Raw genomic sequence first — 20,138 nt, 5'->3', positions numbered from 1 at the left:
GGTCCCCATACAAATTTTTTATTTATTGTGACTGACATATAGTACCTAAACCTAACCTACTTCCAGATGACCTAGAAGGATGAAATTTGGAATCCAGCTCGGTAATTGTGTGTAAGCGTAGGAAAAAATCTAAAAATAAAAAAAGGTAAAAAATAGGGGGGGTCCCCATACAAAAAAATATTTTTTAATTGTAGCGTTGGAACCGTTAAAAGCAGATATTTGAAACTATCCCAATATATGTATTATTATATTTGCTATATAAAAGAAATATAAAAATAAAGTTAAGTCAAAAAATAAGTGGTGTCCCCATACAAAAAACTTGTAATACGCGCTAAACGACCGGCCAACGGTGTGTCGTTGGCGGCGCGCGGCATCACATAATTAATACAAAGAACAGAAGTGAAAAAACATGCGGCGGAAACACAAGAAAAAACATTAAATCTCAATACCTGCCTTGTTTTCTTTACAAAAAGTATTGATATCCCATCAAAAACATAAATGTAAAAAAGGAGAGCCAAGTTCAATACAAAAATTATGCTTGGCTGTGGGGTTCGCCGCAAAAATAATGGAGATCTAAATGAGTGCCAAGTTCTATGCAAAATCCAAATATGTATTTATAAGAACAAAATAACATTATAAACAAGTATTAAACTCTATTTCTTTGCTTTATTGGATACCTATAACAATTGCTGTTATTTAAAAAAAATGTGAGATCTTAAAGTAGGTTAGATTTGGCTTGGCTAGTTTTTATCAGAATTACAATATATATATATAACTGAATAACTTTATAAAATGACTGATGTAATGAAAACTGGCCAAGTCAAATCTAACCTGCTTTAAGATCTCATATTTTTTTTAAATAACAGCAATGGTTATAGGTATCCAATAAAGCAAAGAAATAGAGTTTAATACTTGTTTATAATGTTATTTTGTTCTTATAAATACATATTTGGATTTTGCATAGAACTTGGCACTCATTTAGATCTCCATTCTTTTTGCGGCGAACCCCACAGCCAAGCATAATTTTTGTATTGAACTTGGCTCTCCTTTTTTACATTTATGTTTTTGATGGGATATGTATTACATTAATTATAGTATAGACTTAAGAATTTATTGATCAAGCAATTTACTGTTAAGTATATCTACGCTTGATGCGCTACGTCGTAGCATTTTTCCTAGAATGTGGAGAAAATGCTACGTAGAGTGAATGGGGTTACACTTTCTAACAAAACCTACATTAGGTAAGTACCTAATCCTTTTCTAAGATTTGTTCGTAGCTCTCGCGTATTACTCGTATTTGTAGGTAAGTACGAAAAAAATCGGTAGAAGTAAAATGTTCTAGGTAATTATTGTAAATAATAGCAACAATCGTAACGAATATGTCACATTTAAATGCATAGTCGTTTCACCGCAGTTTAGTAATAGCCGCACCCAATTTGCAGTAGTTTGACGGAGCACCGCAGGGCAGATCTGGCCAAAGCTGGCCGACCACCGAGACAGGGGCCGCGGTCCCTCGACCGTGCACCCTAGGTACGAATAATTCAACAGTCTGTATCACCCTTTTTACAACTCCCCGTGAGTAAGTAATATATGTAGAGTAGAAAAAGGGCCGAGCTTGTAGAACAATAGGCTAGTTTTTTCTACTCGTCGACTGTAATTCATGAATTAAGATTTCTTATACCAAACTGCAATTCAACTATAATATTCATTTCGATACAGTTTAGTCAATTATAATGAAATAGACCAATCACAGCTCGCCGCGATCAAGAGGACGAAACAAAACCATAGCTCAAATTAATTATTTATTTTAGGTTGTATAGTAGAAACAATTGGTTCATAAGTCAGAAACGCGCATGTGACACCCTTAACATAGCAACATCCATAGACTACGAAAACCACTTAGTGTTGCTTCTTAGTCTCCATAGGCTACGGTGGCCAAAATCGACAAAAGCAGTCTAAAAATTGAATTTAGCGCGGAGCAAGTACCAGGGCCTCATGAGTTACGAGAAGGTGTCGTTGACCAGCCCGCCGAGCCGCGGTGGCCGGAGCGCGTACCTACCAGTCTGAAGGTATCGTGGCTGCTCGCGTATCTTAGCTGTAGGTATAATTTTGGTTTGGTTTGTTTGTATGATTCTACTAGTTTAAAGTATAATTTTTGTTGACTCGTAGAAAAAGTATTGTATACAATAGTGATATAATCAAGCTTTTCAATCTCGTACCTTACTTAGGCAACTCAGCAAGCTTCGTTGCCTAAACACGGTACTCGACTGAAAAACTCTCTATTATATCACGATTGTATAAAATACTATATTGTTATTTTGAAACTTAATTAAGAATCGTTGATAAGATGATAACCATTTTAAATCTTCCACGTAAAAAAAACGCAACGTTCGTTGAAAATGCGACAAGTGAAGTGACGTAACAAATTCACAATGACCGCGTTTAAAAATAATTTAAGTTTTTCAGTGTATTTTAGTAAATATCATTTGATTACAAATTAACCCTAAACTTGGCAGTGTGCATTCTTATGCACGTTACACTTTTTAATAATCTACGCAAAAAGTTAACAGCTTCATATAATTTTTTGACGCATATTTTTCGACTTGATACTATACTTAATTGGTAAAAAATTGTTTTATGTCGCTGGCATCTCTGATTTTGAGTGTAGCACGCAAAACGTCAGGCCGCGAAGATGAGTCTACGCATCGTATGGGAAAAGTGGTACTTTTTAGTGTTTTCCTTTTAGATTTGGGTCTGTTTATGATTGTTACATAAAAAGTGAATATATATTATTTACAATAACGTATTTTTATTAGTCATTGCATTGTTGTTATAGATAGCATGAACTCGTTTTATTGTATGTATCTACAAATGCACACCGCCAGCTTCTCTACTAACAACATGCTTTTTTAAATGTATCTTTAAAGATACATTGCCAGGTTAAGGTTTCAGAATGTTCATTGTAAGAAATTATTGGGATTTTAGGACAAATTACGATATTTTATTATAAAAGGTATTTAACTATGTCCTTCAAGTGCCATAAATATTACAGATAAGGCTACAGCAACAAAATAGAGCTCGCAATCGGGTTGCTCTTATTCCTCAACCCGGGGTCAGATCAGAAATAGACAGCAGTAATTGCCTCCATCTTAACTATCTTCTCTAGAGAACCTAGACTTGTTATCAGACAGCGATCATGAAACAACAGATAGCGACCTCAGCCCAGCGACCACTGCTAGCCATGACCAGCATGCCACCACCACCATCGCCAAAGCAGGTAACATTGCTAGTACATTCAGAGTGAGTCTCCAACTACAAGACAAACAGTAAGCCTCTCTGAATAAGCAAATGCGAATGCCCCTACATCATCCCACAATTCTATTCCATCGCTATTTTCCTACATCTGCTATATCCTACTCTGCAGCTTCAAGGCTCCTTCCCTTGCAGTAGCTACTCGATCAAAAAAACTAAAACTATAATTGTGACTCAAAAGAAGCCAGTCCAATCAAAACCTCTCACACTGTATTGGAAATGTAGCGATTTACGGGAATTGGGCTATTCAAAATTGAGTAGACGTTTTTGAAAGGCCAGTAGTCACAGATAATATGTAAAAAAATAAGTCAAGTAAAAAGTAGCTGTTGCAGGGGAAGAAGCACTGAAGCTGCAGAGTAGGATGATAAATCTGAAAATGCCGATGGTATATGATTATGGAATGGTGTTGTGGCATTCGCATTTGCTTGTTCAGACAGGCTTAATGATTGTCTCGTAGTTGGAGACTCACTCTAAAGATGTACTAGCAATGTTACCTGATTTGGTGATGGTGATGGTGGCATGCTGGTCATGGATAGCAGTGGTCGCTGAGCTGAGGTCGCTATCTGTTGTTTCATGATCGCTGTCTGGTAACAGGTGTAGGTGCTCTAAAGAAGATCGTAAAGATGGAGGCAACTGCTGCTGTCTATTTCTGATCTGACCCCGGGTTGAGGAACTCAGCAACCAGATTGCGAGCTCTATTTTGTTGATGTAGCCTTATCTGTAATATCTGTGGCACTTGAATAATATATTTAAATACTTTCAATAAATAGAATATCGTAATTTGTCCTAAAATACTAATAATTTCTTAGTAAGACGTAAATATTCTGCAACCTCAACCTGGCAATGAATCTTTAAAGATACATAACTCACCTTACAGTGAACCTGGCAGTGTCTCTCCTAGGATACATACCTAATTTAATGTTAATTTGTGAATCCTTGGCAGAGTGCATTTAAAGATACGTTGTATAAATAAAAAACTCAAATACTAAGATTTTTTTTATTATTTTTGTACCCTTAATTCAACCCGTATCCCTTTTTTCAAGAAAAAAACACGAAAATCCAGCAAAATAAATCCTGCCAAGTTTAGGGTTAAGATCGTCGTCGTCTTCCTCGCGTTGTCCCGGCATTTTTGCCACGGCTCATGGTAGCCTGTGGGCCGCTTGGCAACTAATCCCAGGAATTGGCGTGGGCACTAGTTTTTACGAAAGCGACTGCCATCTGACCTTCCAACCCAACCTTTGTATTTTAGTAAATATCATTTGATTACAAATTCAGATAATAACTATAATTTTGTTAGTTATAAGAGTTCTAACGTGAGTCATTTTTTATATGTACATTCTTCTCTTTCTAAAATACACATTTCCATAGCAGGTAGAGGTAGGAATGTCAAATTGGTGTGTCAGTCAGCCGTATTCGAACAATGAGATACGTCAAATACTAGATATTGAAACGATATGGATTGGATATGTCAGTGTCAAAAGAGTGTCAAAATACACGTTTCTTCAAACAAAAACGTCACTTTTGACACTTGTTTGACACTGACATATCCAATCCATATCGTTTCAATATCTAGTATTTGACGTATCTCATTGTTCGAATACGGCTGAGTGTCTTAGTTAGTAAGTGAATTTGCAGAAAAGCACTACTTAAAACTATACACGCGAATATCCGTTCAAATCAAAGACATGACAAACTCCGTATAAGATGAATAAAGTCTAAGGAAAAAACGTCCCTCGGAAATCAAGAAAAAGTCATTCTCGGACAGATGGCGCATACACCTTTGGCCTATCCTCGGCTAGATGGCGGTGACGACACCGTTTCATATTTAACAATTTTAACACATAGGTATCAGTGAATGAACATGGGTCAAAATTATATAAAATAATATAATCATTTATCCATATCAAAGACATATGTAACTTCGTATAAGACGAATAAAGTCTAAGGAAAAAACGTGCCTCGGAATTCAAGTAAAAGTCATTCTCGAATAGGTGGCGCACACACCTTTAGCCTGTCCTCGGCTAGATGGCGTGACGACACCGTTTCATATTTAACAATTTTAGCACATAGATATCAGTGAATGAACATGAATCAAAATGATATAAAAATAATAGAATCATTTATCCATATATATACGTTTTTTGATAACTTTATACGTTTTCATTTTGAGTTTTAGTCGTGTGTCGATAGATGGCAGTAAATTTACAGTGACTACAAAATTTACAATGACAGGACCCCTCTATACTATCTATTCTTTTTGTCCATATATATTAATTTTTTGATAGTTTTATACGTTTTCATTTTGAGTTTTGGTCGTGTGTCGATAGATGGCAGTAAATTTACTGTGACTACAAAATTTACTATGACAGGACCCCTCTATACTAGGTATCTATTCTCTTTGGTTCAAATGTAGGTAAGTATGTAGGTACTCTATGGCACTAAGTACGAGTACATATACGGGCCGCGCGCCAAGCATGTGCCGGCACACGACACGGCCGGCAAGCATGGAGAAGTGTTTCACTGCTGTAAACTTGTAGTGATGTAAACACATTTTTTATAACATTTTTAGTATAAAACTACACAGATTCAATACTTCCGATGACACTTGAATAATTCCGATTTTCGTCATCTTTTTGATATTATACAGGCAATCTTGTAAATTCTGCAATTTTTATATTAAAAGAAAAAAATGGATAAAATAAAAATACGCTTCTACGGAAGCCTTCTATTTCTACTGAGCTACGGAAGCCTAACAGAAATCAGTTGGTTATGTGATAATGGCTACAAACTGGGTCCCACAGGATGGATCTTGGGGCAGGGGAAGACCAAAACGGAGATGGTGGGACGACCTTGACACATTAAGTAAAGAGTGGCGGGAGTGTGCATCGGATAGGACCAAATGGCGGGAAAGAGGGGAGGCCTTTACCCAGCAGTGGGACACTCCTATAGGCTAAGAAAAAGATAACGGAGACCAGACTTGGTGATAAAAAACAAAACAAATAAACCAGAAATTTGGTTTTAAGTAAAAGTCGGCCGTTGGACATTAAGCTTGTAAGTATCAAAGATGAAATGTGTCTGGGATATAAAAACACGGAGTTTAGACTTTTACAGTAAACGAGTAAATTGCTGTGTATTACTTATCTTACTCTACTCGTACCTACCTAAGTTTAATTTGCAATTGTGCATGGTGACTTTATTCTTTAATCCGCTAGCTAGGTCATTAGGTAGACAGATCAGATTCTTAAAATACAATGCGTGTTTCTCTATTGCTTTCATTATACGTTAAACTCATACTTTCTTAAATGTGGGAAAGTAACCCATTTTCTGCTTTCCAAACATTTCAAAACGTTGACAACTGTTTATTGTATCAGATGAGCGTTAGAGTGTTAGGTTCGTGTCGTGAATCCCGCACAACAACAAGCTTATCAACCAAGAACACGAGTTGGCACGTCGCCAAGAGATTTTGGCCGGAAGACGGTAAGCGAAAAACTGCCAAAACAACCTTTGTCGATTGTGTTACTTGGGCGTATTGTGGAAAATTTACCGTTTGTTGAAAATGGCATATCTTATTATCGAAATAAAAAAAAAACATCAACAATTGTAAAGTACTAATACATTATGTCAATTGAAGCCGTAGTAATATATAATTTGCCAATACAAAACCAGTTCCAAATAAACTTAATCCGTCTCCACAAAATCTTGTCCCCTCGTTAACGGCACGCGCACACTTATAATTAGTAATGGGTCTCCTGTCCCGCTCGCACAGATTTATAGGTCAGCAGTCTGACTACAAGAAGCGAGAATGGACATCATTTTCAGCAACATTAAAATAAATAGGAAACAATGTTACCTGAAATATTTGATAGAACTATTTGCATAATTCTACTTGTATGGGCTTTAGGATACGGTGTACTCGCATGCATAATTCATAGCTAATTTATAGGTAGGGTTTTCAATTTTGCAAAATAAATACATACCCGAGAACGCGGAATTTTGTTTTCTCGCGATTTCGACATTGGTTCCATAATAAAAGTTGTTCAGAATTACCAAAAAGTCACTACGCAGAATATGGCTGGTGGTTAAAATTTCACCCTGTATTATCTTTTATGTTTTAATGAACTCTTTCACTCCAAAGCTCCCACGCATGACCTAAATTGGCAAAATAAAAAGTCAATCATGAAAAATAAAAAATAACCGGCTGCGCCTCCCGTACTATATCTGAAAGGGTGACAACCCTTAACATTAGCATTTTTAAACTGGGCCCACTCCAATTTCTACCACACTAAAATCCCTACCATCCAGCCCTATATTAAAGCTTAACTAAGGGGGTTAAAGATCAAATTTGCACAGTGTTTTGTTAAGCGATAGTAAATATAAATTGGTATTCTATCCCTCGGAAAAAATAATAAAAAGAGGGTTGCTTGACCATTTTGACGTGCAAGATTTATTTAGGTCATTTCGAACATGAATTTTGACAGATCGTGTCAGATAACGCTGCCATTGTATTTTAATAGTACTTTTGTTTGTTTCCCCTTTTAACGTCAGAATGGGGATAATGTTAATGTATTTATTCTGGAATGGGTAATATTGTAGTAGTTTGATGAATATGGATTAAAATGTGTTTGGTATTTAGCAATATTGAAGTTGGTTGCTTGGTTGGTTGACATTTATGATAGCACTTTGTCTTTATGGTAGTATTTATGGTACGTGCATGAGGAAGGATTTAAAGCTACGACACCCAGTTTGACCTGAAGCACATCTGAACCACTCTGCTACATTTTACAGCACTGGCCGATGACGCAAAATAGCGATAACAACTAACAACCCTTCGAAGTAAGATAAATAGTAATTGAATTATTTTTCTGTTATTCTGGGGCAGAAGCATGGTAACTAATATATACTTAATATTTCAATCGTCAAGCAAGTGACATTATGACATGTCATGCCATGCATAGTTTTATACTGTCACGCCGGTCTTTCTAAATAAGTTTAATGAATTGAGTCTATTATTTATTGTCCCTTGCCAATAATTATACAGCACATCTATGGCACTTCGCAATAATATAAAATTACAAATATTATAATTCTCAATTAATTTTGATTGTTTTATTGGAATATGAACCTAAATTATAAAACTACGTAGTCGTATTGTTAATTACTTACGTTTACGCAGATAACGAAACAAAATAAGGCCTCACGATGAGAACACTATGATAAAACCTGCATTCAATATATGCAACCATTTCTGGAATAAGATATTGAGTTTAATTGTATTCTGATGAAATCATTTGGTTGGTACTATAATCATATTCTCTTATACGCAAAATATACCTAATTGAGGTAACTTAACCATTGAATTAATCTTAAATTGTAACTGATATATATGTCATAAATGTACCTACCTATCTTAGTAATCAAATTTTTTTACAATGCAATTTGCATTTTCGGGTCATTTGTTCTAAATATACCTGTATCTGTGTGCATTACTGCAGTTTTGGCAAGCACCACTTCCTTATGTCTCGCGGGAGAGCAAAGCAAATATCTACTTAAAAATAGTCAAGGAAAATGAAACCTTACGCTGTAGGATTAAAAGCTATAATGTGGCGAACAAACAGACACTGACATTTCATGTAATACATGCGAATGTTTCGAGACAGGAATAAAGCGGTCCAGTCCACAAATCGGTCAGACTCTCACTGATTTTAGATTTGTTCGGACGTGCCAATTTCACCTGAAAGTTAGCAACCATCGTAGTAATGAATAGCAAGAAAAAGAATAAATACCGCCAAAACAAACCACCTAATCCAATCCCCCCGCAGAAACAAGAGTTGAGTGAACCATCGAGTCCATCTGATGTGACAAATACTGAAATTGAGAGTGTTGGTGAAGAACGTGTGCCTAATATTGTAAGTGAAAATGATTCTGAAGTAAAAGAAACTGAAGAAACTCCTAAGAAGCCTAAGCGAAACAGAGGTAAAAAGAAAATAGATGATGACAAGAGTGTTAAAGAAGACGAAGTTAAGAGTGAAGAGATTGTCGGAGAAACAGATATACAACCGGTTAAAGAGTCATTAGATGAATCCAATATAGCTCCAACTGCGCGTAAAAAGAAAAATAAAAATAAAAAGGGACAGGGATCCACCCAAGGAGAAAAAGTAGAAGAAATTAAAGTTGATAAGGATGCTCAAATTAATGAGAGTATTGATCATAAGGAGAATCAAGAGCAACTGTTAATTTTAAAGGACGAACCAGAGCAAGAAATTAAGTCAGCGAAGAAAAAGAATAAAAAGAAGAAAAACCGCAATGACTCTGAAAGATCCGACAAAGCAGAAGAAGTATCTTGTACGTCTGAATTCCAGAAGTTACTGTCTGAAAGTGCAAAAGTTGAAGCTACTGCGCTACCTCCTACAGATGACATCAGTGTTTCAGAAGCTACGATCAAGGAAGTAGAAATATCACCACAGGTTTCTATACCGTCTGATAGTATTTTAAAAGAAACACCGCAAAAAGATGAAGGTAACAAAAACAAGAAAAAGAACAAAAAAGATAAAAAACCACACACAGTTCTTGATGTACCGAACCCTCCAGAAGAAATAAAGTCTCATGAAATAATATCAGCCGAAAATGTTGACATTTCAAGTAACGTCACTGAAACTACTAGGGAACTAAATGTAAAAGAAGCCCCAGAAAATCAAGTAAGTGACGAAACAATACCGTCTTGTTCTACAGCGGGCGAAATTAGTTTAAAAAATAAAGCAAAAATTGCAAAGCCGGTGGGGAAAAAGAAGCAAGAAAAGGGTAATGAGATTATTGAAAAAATCATAGTTGAAGAAGCGAAAGTTACTCAAATGGAACCTAAAGAAGAAACTAAAATAACCGATGTTTTACCAACAGAAGATTTAGATGATGTAATACTTGTGCCGCTAACGGATATCGCACCAGATTGGCAAGAAGAAGTGAAAATAGAAGAAGGCAATGGACCAGTCATCGGCTGTGAAGATAAAAATGACACAATAGATCTTGAACAATTAAGTCTAAACCACGAGAGTAATACAAACATGAAAAACTCTGTTCATGTTAAATCTGAATCCGAAATAAGTAGCACCTCTACAGAAACGGCAGTACAAACACCAGCCGTAAATCTCGACTTAAAAGTAGATAATACTCCAGAAGAAAAGGTGAGCTCTCAAGAAATTAAATCGAAAAACATTGAAGTCAAGAACGAAAATAAAAAAAGGGATAAAAGAAAGAAATCTCCTAGACCTACAACGCATAATGAAAGGGCGTCAGAAATCGGTATCCCAACTGCAATGCCTAAATCTGATGAAGTTTTGGTAAATATAAGTAGTAAATTGCTCGAACAGACAGACGTTTTATTTGAAGAGAAACAGGATGATAGCTACTCCGAACTTAAGGTGCCACCATTAGAATCTGGAAAGATAAAGGTTTCTGGTAACGATAAAAAGAAATCTACAAAAATATCAAGTAAAGATGAGAATGCGAAGAGTTCTGCAATAAAGGAAGATATTGTAGAATCTGAATTAACTCCAGTCGGCGGGCTAATGTTACCAGCAGAAACCAGCCTTGAGACAGTTAGGATACAAACTGAAGACTTGGCCGAAATACATTCAGAAGTCCAAGATGAGAAAAAGGCGACTGAGAAAGATGAAATGGAACGCGTTCATACTCCTGATAACTTAAAGCATCAGAAAAGAAAGAAGTCACCAAAACCTATTGAACTTAGCGTTGCGTCAGGCTCCAAAAGTTCTCAAAAATCAAAGCAAAATACTTTGAATATCGATGATATCATAATTATTCAAGCAGAGGTTGTAAGTGAAGAAATGGCTCAAAAAGGTGATTCATTTATTGCAAGTGAAGAAAGCACTGATAAAAAGGGCACTATTAAAGCAGATGTTATTCATGGATGTGAAAAGTTTGGAAAAAGGAAAAAATCTCCTAAACCTCCTCAACAGGGTTTTACACAAGAAATGAAATGTATTTCTGAAAAAGACTGCGTTTTAGAAACTCAGGGAGAAGTACAAATGCCGGTAACTCCTATGCCACAAGATATAAAGTTATTACCAGAAACAGGACTATTACCAGCTGTTGAACTAGAGACACCAAAAAGCGATTCATTGCCTTCACCTAATGAAGTCACACCTGACTTTATAGAACATCCAAGATGCTCAAGTGAGCAACTTGACAGTAACAACAATATGGTCATTCAAGAAATTCAAAATCGTGATGGGAATTTAAGTGTACCTGTAATAGTACCCGATACTCCGTTTATAGAAAGTAGTAATATCAACAGCCCAGAACTGGTACCAAGTGGAATTGGACTGATAGGTAAGGAAACTGACACTAAACCCCTTGAAGAAAAAACTGACCTTAAATCCAAAGTTTTGGAAGTAAATCAAGATATGGAAGAATTAAGAATGTCTATTGAAAGGTCATTAGCGGAATTGACATCATTAGAAAAAAGTGATAAAGATGTTGAAAAAAAATTGGAAAAACAAAATAAACAAAACGATGAAAAGACTAAAAGTTTCGATCTCAAACAAGAAATACTTGAAGTTGAAAATCGACCTTCTTCTGACTCAATTTTAGACACGCTTGCGGTAAACAAAGAAGATTGTAAACATGCCGAAGCAGAAGTAACCACATGTAAAGAACCTGTTTGTCCTGCAAGGAAGGATCACAAAGGAAAAGGAAAATCCAAGAAGAAAGGTAAACAAGAATCGATGATACAAAGCACATCAGCACAGTCACCCACGAATACGACAGATACTGAAAAGTCATCACAGCCTGAAAAGAAAAACGAAGAAGCTAATAAATCAGAACAGTCATCTAGTAATACACAAGGAAAAGAAAAGCAACAGGCCAGTGGAACCAAAGGTAACAAGGATGATGATTTAATGGCGAGTGACAATATTGGGAAAAGTAATCAAACTGAATTCCATCCTATTGAAAATTTTGAAGATGCAATGACATCCAGTGTCAGTGTTGATGATGTAAATAAAACGTTTGAAATTATTGCTAACGAAGCTAATTCCAGATTGAATGAAACTCAAAATAATCCAGAGATTAATGTAACAGCGCCACAAGAAGACGATAAAAAAAGTAGACAAGAAAAACAAAATCCTATTTCGCCGCCAAAAAACTTGTTAGGCCACCCCGACATTCCTGTGCCATCGAGTAGAACCGACTATAAAAAAGAAAAGAATAAAACGCCAAATAGCAGCCAAGCTAAAGTTAAAATAAAAGACGCGAATCAAGTAGAAATAGAAATTCCGGACAAATCTAAAGAGTCTCAGGCGGAGATTAAAAGCAAAGTCTTGAACTTTAAAAAACCCGATGAATCAATATGTGTTACTAATCACAGTGAAGATTACATTTATAAGTATAGTTTTCGAAAAGTGTTTCTGCAATGCGCGTGTCATGTCTGCAAAAAGGATTTGAAAGCGACTAGAGTCCCTTGTAGCTATTGCAATTTAATTTTCTACTGCAACCAGAAACATAAAGACGAAGATTACTCTCAGCACCAAGCATTGTGCTTTGCCGTTTCGAGAATAGTTCATTTGAAAGGTAACTATTTTATTATGTGTGACATAATGTTGTTTAAATGTTTAGAAATAAATTTCCAAGGATTATCTTCCATTTATAGATCAAAAATTTATCTATGCCGACTCGCGCAACGTGACTGGTCACAACTACCGTCTCCTGCGCATGCAGATGATCGTGTCCTGCGAGAAGGTGCTTAAGCGCAGACTAGCACCGTGGGAGCAGGAAGCCCTGCTGTACCCCAGGATGTGTGCTCTCTCTAGCTGCAGGGAGTGGAGACAAGGAAAACTGATGGATTGTGAGGGGTGTGGGCAGGTAAGATATAGCAAACTACAAAAAGTAAGCTTCTTAACATTTGATTTCCAATTCTAATGCATAGTTGACTTGACACACCGTTTAACTAATTATTAGGATGTTATCAGAAAATATTCATTTTAATTCTGGAGTTTTGAAAGCATGTATGTATTTACCGACCTATATCAGGGGTGCGAAACTCCTGACTTCGGTTGAACTCGGCTCCGCTCGGCTCAGTATTGCTCTGAGCAATTATTAGGGTTGACACAACTTGACGTCCCTTTGCGTGCACGACCACAGATAAGATAATGTCTTGAATTTTGACAACCCTAAATAGCCGAAAGGGATAGTGCCATATATTAGAAAGGGACAGCATGATTCGACCTTGAACCGCTGTCAAACTTCGGTTTTGTAGGAAGTTTCCTTTCTGTACGGTAGTACTATTATTTATTCTGTGCCTTTATCTATTTATGTATAAATAGTATCTAAACACAATGCGTTATTTTTAAAAGTCCAAGTACAGTCACCTGCAATAATATGTTACTCTTCGAAGGCCGCAAAAATATGTGACACGTTGTTATGGCTCTACAAATAAGATTGTGTCAGATATTTTTGCGGCCTTCGAAGAGTAACATACTATTGCAGGTGACTGTACATACTTTAAATTTTGCCAATTAAATTTTAGCCATATTATATTATGAGGATTTGTCATGTAATTTTTAGTTTAGTTTGTTTAGTTCTTAGTTTAATTTATTTTTGTTAGTTCTAATTTGTTTTTAGGTGGAAAGCAAATATAAATTACTTATATTATAAGTACTACCTCAACAAATACGAACAAAGTGCAAACCTTAAACATATAGACTGCCTTCTTAATTACCTACCTACCAATTGCGTTACGTAGTCTAAAGTTAAACGTGTTGTTTTAGTTGTTTACATACATTGTTATACCGCAACACAGTGCACAAAGAATAATCATTATAACGTCCTTAATAAAATCCGGTAATGGTAAAAATCTCTCCAGATATCGTATTGCTCGGAAGATCCAGACCACCTCCCAAAGAGCCACTCCCGTTGGTGCAAGTCATATAACCTGTATCGTGGTCTGATAAAGCACCAGCAAACGAAAGGCCGCCTGGAACCAAAACTGCCTACAGGTGTGCTGGAGCTGAGTCCTCTACCGGAGAACATCAATGAAGTGTTGGCAGCGATGTATGAACAGAAGATTGGTGAGGAAAACATACAAAACTTATTATGGGACCAATGCTTAAATCGCGAAAAATTTGATTTGGTGAAAACAGGCATAGAAACAGGATATATTCACATTATTAAAAATCTAGGTGTCAAGTTTCAAAAAGAAGTGGGCGAAAACCGACTTGCAAGGTGTAAGTCATCCAGTCCATTACCTTCGTTGTCAAATATTCTAATTTAAGAATTAATTTATATTGGGTAAATAAATAACTTCTCTGTTAGTAGGCTCTTTTCGCTACATAGCGGGAAATATCTGTATTCGGCTACGTTCGTAAGTTTACCTTTAACTTTGCAGACATGAGCGACATAGAGTATGCTGCGCTGACGCAGCTCGCGACCGCGCCACTTACCGCACTCTTTTGTCTGCAGCACAGGCCCAACTCCGCTACTGGAATTACTAAGGTTTTACAAATTTTTTATACTTTTCATCATCTCCTTATGGCATTCCTACAGCCGGCTATTTCAAACTGGCTCTTATCTAAAGGTATGCAGATTTAAAAAATATTAAATCTTTATTATTTAAATAAAGATTTAGTAGAGAACCCTGCCAGGAGATGCTTTATGTGCCACTCTAATTCGCACAATTATACCTATTCGATTATAAAAAAAAATATCTATCGCAGAATTCGATTCGTCTTACACGTACTGTTGCATCAAAAATGATTTTTTTTTCTTTAGAAAACATTGACTCTCCACATTGTGGGTGCTGAACTTCAATTCGAAGCCGACGTGCTTAACAAGTGGGAAGTATTCCTGCTACACCTCCTGCCTAACGTCGAGGAAATTAAGGTTGTGCTGGTGGGCCCAGACCTTAACCCCTCCAACTTACCACTGGACCTGCTTGGGAAGATCAGGCTAGTTGTACAATTTTATTAGGAGGTACTGTAGTATTTGCTGCCCACAGACAAGGTTTTTATAGACAAGGTATTTGCTGCCTCATGTGGTAGAACTAAGGTGGGATCGGACCCCATCCTAACCCTACCAACCCGCTGTTAGATCTTCTCGGTAAGATCAGTTTATTTGTACAAGTGAGAGGTCTCGTATATCTGATCCCTCAACTCGCTGATGGCCTCATCAGCGAGTTGAGGCCACTCGGCTGCGACGATTTTTCTCCCAGCCGCCTACGAACTTACCTACCTCTCCACCCTGTAAAGTGTTATGTTTCCAGAAACTAGATCTGCTCGTGAAGATCAGGTATGACGTGCAAGTGGGAAATATTGCTTATACATCTGGCTCCATGGCTGGCCGGGTGATACTGGTAGGCCCGAACCTCGATCCATCTAATTTGCAGCTGGCACCGTTCTTAAAGATAATTTTGCTTTGAAATTTTACTTTATTTTCAAATGTTTTGCAGATATTGCGAAAACTGCCAAAGAAATAAACGCCGAGTAGTATTCGGCTTCCAGGACAAACGAACTTACCACGAATTCTGGGCGAGCGAGGACTTCACGGTGCCTGACTTAGGTAACGTCAAACTCTTAATTACTTACTCTACGACTCTTCCATTATTTTAAGAATAGATATCTCTCTTCCTGAATTTTACCAATTACGTTTTACAGATTTTCATTAAATCGTGATACGGCCTCGATTGTCCCCATCCCCGTATCTACTCGTATTGTGCTAACCCGAATGTACAATCCCCACATGTCCAATTCCCCAAACATCCAATTACTGCACGTCTAATGTATTTCCATAAGTTTTTTTTTTAATTTTTTGGCGTTTTCGTGTCAAAGAAACAAAGTCGACACAGATTCGACCGATGTAGAAACATGATAAAAACTAACATCTCTCTTCGGGATCGACCTTATCCTATTCCTCCTTCTATATTTTAATTTGATATGTTTTTATTCTGCACTAAATACCTGTACTTACATAATTTATTTTTTCAGTCTGCGCCTTCAACCCAAGCATCCAGCGTTCTTCCGCATACAACGGGAAGGACACCTGGCCTGCTACCATCAATTGCATCCTTAAGCTCAAATCTCCTTTAGCTATCACCTCCTACACCCTCTCAGAGTTGACCAGCGACCTCCTCAGGGTCCAGGAGTGCGCTACAGTGCGCTACAATGTTCTATGCGCACCACGAAATAATTGTTTTGCTAGCGTACGCCCTGATAGGAACTTCATCTCAGATGATGAAGCTCCCCTGTTGTTTAAGAATCATTGTGTTACCGTTGTATGTGGTGTTTAGTGTGTTTATAATCAATAAAGTTGTTTGTGATTTTGTGAGATTTTTATTTAAAGTTCGTTTGTAATTTTGTGCGATCTTTATTTAAATAAAACTTAGGTATCAAGGGTTGTTATTTCCACGCCTAAATATTTAGTAATAAGCAAGAGTTACGACGGCTTGGACCAAAATAAGAAGTAGCCACTTAGCTCATCAGTGATTTCCTCAGAATCCAGAATTGTGGTAAATAATATTAGAATAGGAACTCCATGACTGAAGCTCCTCTGTTGTTTAAGAATCATTATGTTATAGCTTTGTATGTTGTGTTTAATTTTTTATTATTAATAAAGTTGTTTTTGAATTTATGTGAGTTTCACTAAAGTTAGAATTTAGACACTTCGGGTTGCTTCGGGCATGTGAATTAGGGGCGCTCAAATCTTCTTTTGATCATAGAGTAAGGCAACTTGCTGCCCCTGGCTGGAGGTAGAAGAAAAATAAACAAAACTAAACGTCAGTGACAAACATGTGTCCAATTGAAAACTTGTACAACGTTTCCACATAGTTTCCACATATAAACATTAATTGGCTGTATGAATCTGGATAATAAACAAAGTCTAAAAGTGTGTTTTAAAATTAAGCCCAAAGTGTAAAACATGCCTCAACTGAAGAGGACTACTTGTTGCCGAGAAACGCAGCTCAACATGTAAACAAAAAGAAAAATGTAGGTAAGTGGAGTTCCTATACTTTAAGCCTTTAAACTTTTACATAGTTATTATTTTATTCGATTTGATTTAACCTATATATAGCTTTCGTGGCGTATTCCTATTTGTCCCCGCCGAGCACAGATGGGAATAGGCGCACATAGGTGTATCTGACCCTAAAAGCTGGCCAAAATTATTTGTTGACATTTTTAATATTATTTGTATTGAAATATGTGACGTTCCACGTAGACTTTAGTAGTAGTATAAGCATGGGCAATTACGCCACTGTCTTCCAAGCCGAGACATTCGCTATAATTGCCTGTGTGCATGAGAATATAGTTAGGCGAACCCAAGGGAAGAATATCTATATACTCAGCGACAGTCAGGCCGCTCTCAAAGCGCTCGAAGCTCCCAGAGTGGACTCTAGACTGGTATATAATGGCGTCCAAGCCCTGAACCAGCTTGGAAGGCAAAACAGAGTGCAACTGGTATGGATCCCAGGGCACGAGGGATTCATAGGCAATGAAAATGCAGATGAACTCGCCAGAGCCGGATCTGTAAGTAACCTTATAGGTCCGGAACCATTCGTGGGGCTCTCACAGGGAACCATCACAACGGCTATTAAAGACCATACCAAGACCAAACACCAGGAAGAATGGGATAGTCTGACGGGTCTAAAGCATGCAAAGCTCTTTATGCAAGGAATAGACTCCGGCTGGAGCAAAAAGCTTTGGAAACTTAGCAAAAGACAGCTCCAAATCATAACGGGGGTGTTTACTGGCCATTACGGGGTCAAAGGATTTCTGGCCAAGATGGGACACTCTGACAACACCGATTGTCGTATGTGTGGCGAAGAGGAAGAGACAGTAAGACACTTAATGTGTGAATGTCACGCCCTCGCCAGACAAAGAATGAAGGACTTTGGAGCAGGATACCTGGAACCAAAGGACTTTAAAACGCTACCCATGAGCTCCATCATCCGACACATGGATATGGTGGGAAAAGCTCTTGAGTAGTTGACGGATCTCTTCTAGGGGGTAACTGCACAAAAGATCCCTATGGGTCGAAGTGTATCCGCAAGGGCCCCCGAAAACAATAAGATAAGATAAGATAAGACGTTCCACGGCAAAAGGTACCTTATGGCGGCTGGCGCTTACGTTGCATAGCGCCGCAATAATATTGGAGCGGCGTAATAATAGCGTAAGCGCCAACCACCCTAAGGTACCTTTACCCCTGGGACGTCACATATTATTATGCTATTACACTATGTTAATTTATTTTGGTGAGGTTTTACACATTTTCGCATCATTACATTGGAGTCGGATAGTTTGTATAATTTACAGTTAATACAAAAATCATTATAAATTATGTTTAGAGTCGGACCAAGAAAAGTCTGCAGCGGATTTGATAGCCCACGCAGTGTAAGTGTTATTTATACGTCATATTTTCATAGAAGTTTGACGTTTAAAATAACACGTGCACTGCGTGGGCTATCAAATCCGCTGCAGACCTTTCTTGGTCTGACTCTATCTATCAAACTGTTACTATAACTTACTAGCTTTTGCCCGCGACTTCGTCAGCGTGGAATTAGTGACAACAGCTAAAGTGGGTATAGCGCCTGTATAATAGCAATTAATCATTCAATTTGCGCATTGTTTACTTCAATTACTAGGCAATGCATTAACTCTTTCAATTCCACCCCCTTTGCACTCTCTTCAGGGATGTATTCCGACATAAAAACTATCCTATGTCCTTTCCCGGGACTCAAACTATCTCTATACCACATTTCAACTAAATCGGTTCAGCGGCTTAAGCGTGAAGAGGTAACAGACAGACAGACACACTTTCGCTTTTATAATATTACTAGCTTTTGCCCGCGACTTCGTCTGCGTGGAATTAGTGACAGCAGCTAAAGTAGGAATAGCGCCTGGATAATGCTAATAGCAATCATTCAATTCGCGCATTGCTTACTTCAATTATTAGGCAATTCATTAACTCTTTCAATTCCACCGGTCCTATGTCCTTCCCCGGGTCTCAAACTATCTCTATTACAAATTTCAACTAAATCGATTCAGCGGCTTAAGCGTGAAGAGGGAAAGACAGACAGACACACTTTCGCCTTTATAATATTATTAGTATGGATTATATTTGATTCGTCTTTTTGATTTTGTGGATGTGGCACAATTAGTTCACTGCATCGAGTTTTTTTATTAAATTCTCTCTCTTCACAGTCCATGGTCATCCGAAAAACGTATTCTCTAGTCACAACTTTCACGCCAGAGGGACCTGTGATGATAAATCATTAAATTTAATTCTACAAACACAAAACAAAGTTTGTTTGGTAAAATCGTTTATTGTTAAAAATAAGCATAAATACCAAAGTAGCAGTTTATAGCACCCCAACTTGATAATTGAATGCAAGAAGACTAAATGCACTATCAAACCAGTAAAAAATTACGGTCGGGACAGGTCCCGCAACATAACTTTTGGCATTTTGACTTGAAGTAAAACCAGAAAATTCAATGTGGAAGTATGAAGTTACTTAAATGTTACATGTCAGTTAAAATAGACTTGTCAATTAAAAAATAATATCCAAATTAGATTTAAAATACCTGGTGAATTATTTTGATGAGCAGACATTTTAAGAAAACTACTTTTGTAGCCATCTAAATAACGTTTAAAAGTTGTAATTTTTATCACACGTAATCCGCACTCGCACGTGTGTTTAACAAATCGCTAATTTGACATCCAATTGACAAATACCGTCAGCATCCAGCGAAAAATAAATATGATTCTATAATCTAAGGGTTCCTCGACTAATGAGTCTAGCTACCCGTTTATAGGAATTCCATGGT

General features: G+C 37.2%; 1 protein-coding gene across 1 annotated transcript; it reads left to right on the top strand.

The window, feature by feature from the left end:
• Positions 1 to 8,920: 8,920 nt before the first annotated feature.
• LOC134804587 (titin) lies at positions 8,921 to 16,639 on the top strand. The gene is made up of 7 exons (XM_063777701.1): positions 8,921 to 12,897; positions 12,977 to 13,188; positions 14,189 to 14,393; positions 14,711 to 14,817; positions 15,094 to 15,269; positions 15,770 to 15,879; positions 16,305 to 16,639. Exons 1-7 carry the CDS (start codon positions 9,069 to 9,071, stop codon positions 16,604 to 16,606), a joined length of 4,941 nt encoding a protein of 1,646 aa, XP_063633771.1. The 5' UTR covers positions 8,921 to 9,068; the 3' UTR covers positions 16,607 to 16,639.
• The last annotated feature ends 3,499 nt before the right edge of the window (positions 16,640 to 20,138 follow it).

Source organism: Cydia splendana, chromosome 2 (genome assembly GCF_910591565.1).
Source record: "Cydia splendana chromosome 2, ilCydSple1.2, whole genome shotgun sequence".
Taxonomy (NCBI): domain Eukaryota; kingdom Metazoa; phylum Arthropoda; class Insecta; order Lepidoptera; family Tortricidae; genus Cydia; species Cydia splendana.
This window is presented reverse-complemented; position numbering and strand designations above follow the sequence as displayed.

Excerpts from the sequence above, each read along its gene's own strand:
- LOC134804587 (XM_063777701.1), top strand. The coding sequence starts at position 9,069 with ATGAATAGCAAGAAAAAGAATAAATACCGCCAAAACAAACCACCTAAT. Across the intron at positions 15,270-15,769 it reads GACCTGCTTGGGAAGATCAG|ATATTGCGAAAACTGCCAAA; the intron begins GCTAGTTGTACA and ends AATGTTTTGCAG. Across the intron at positions 15,880-16,304 it reads CTTCACGGTGCCTGACTTAG|TCTGCGCCTTCAACCCAAGC; the intron begins GTAACGTCAAAC and ends TTATTTTTTCAG.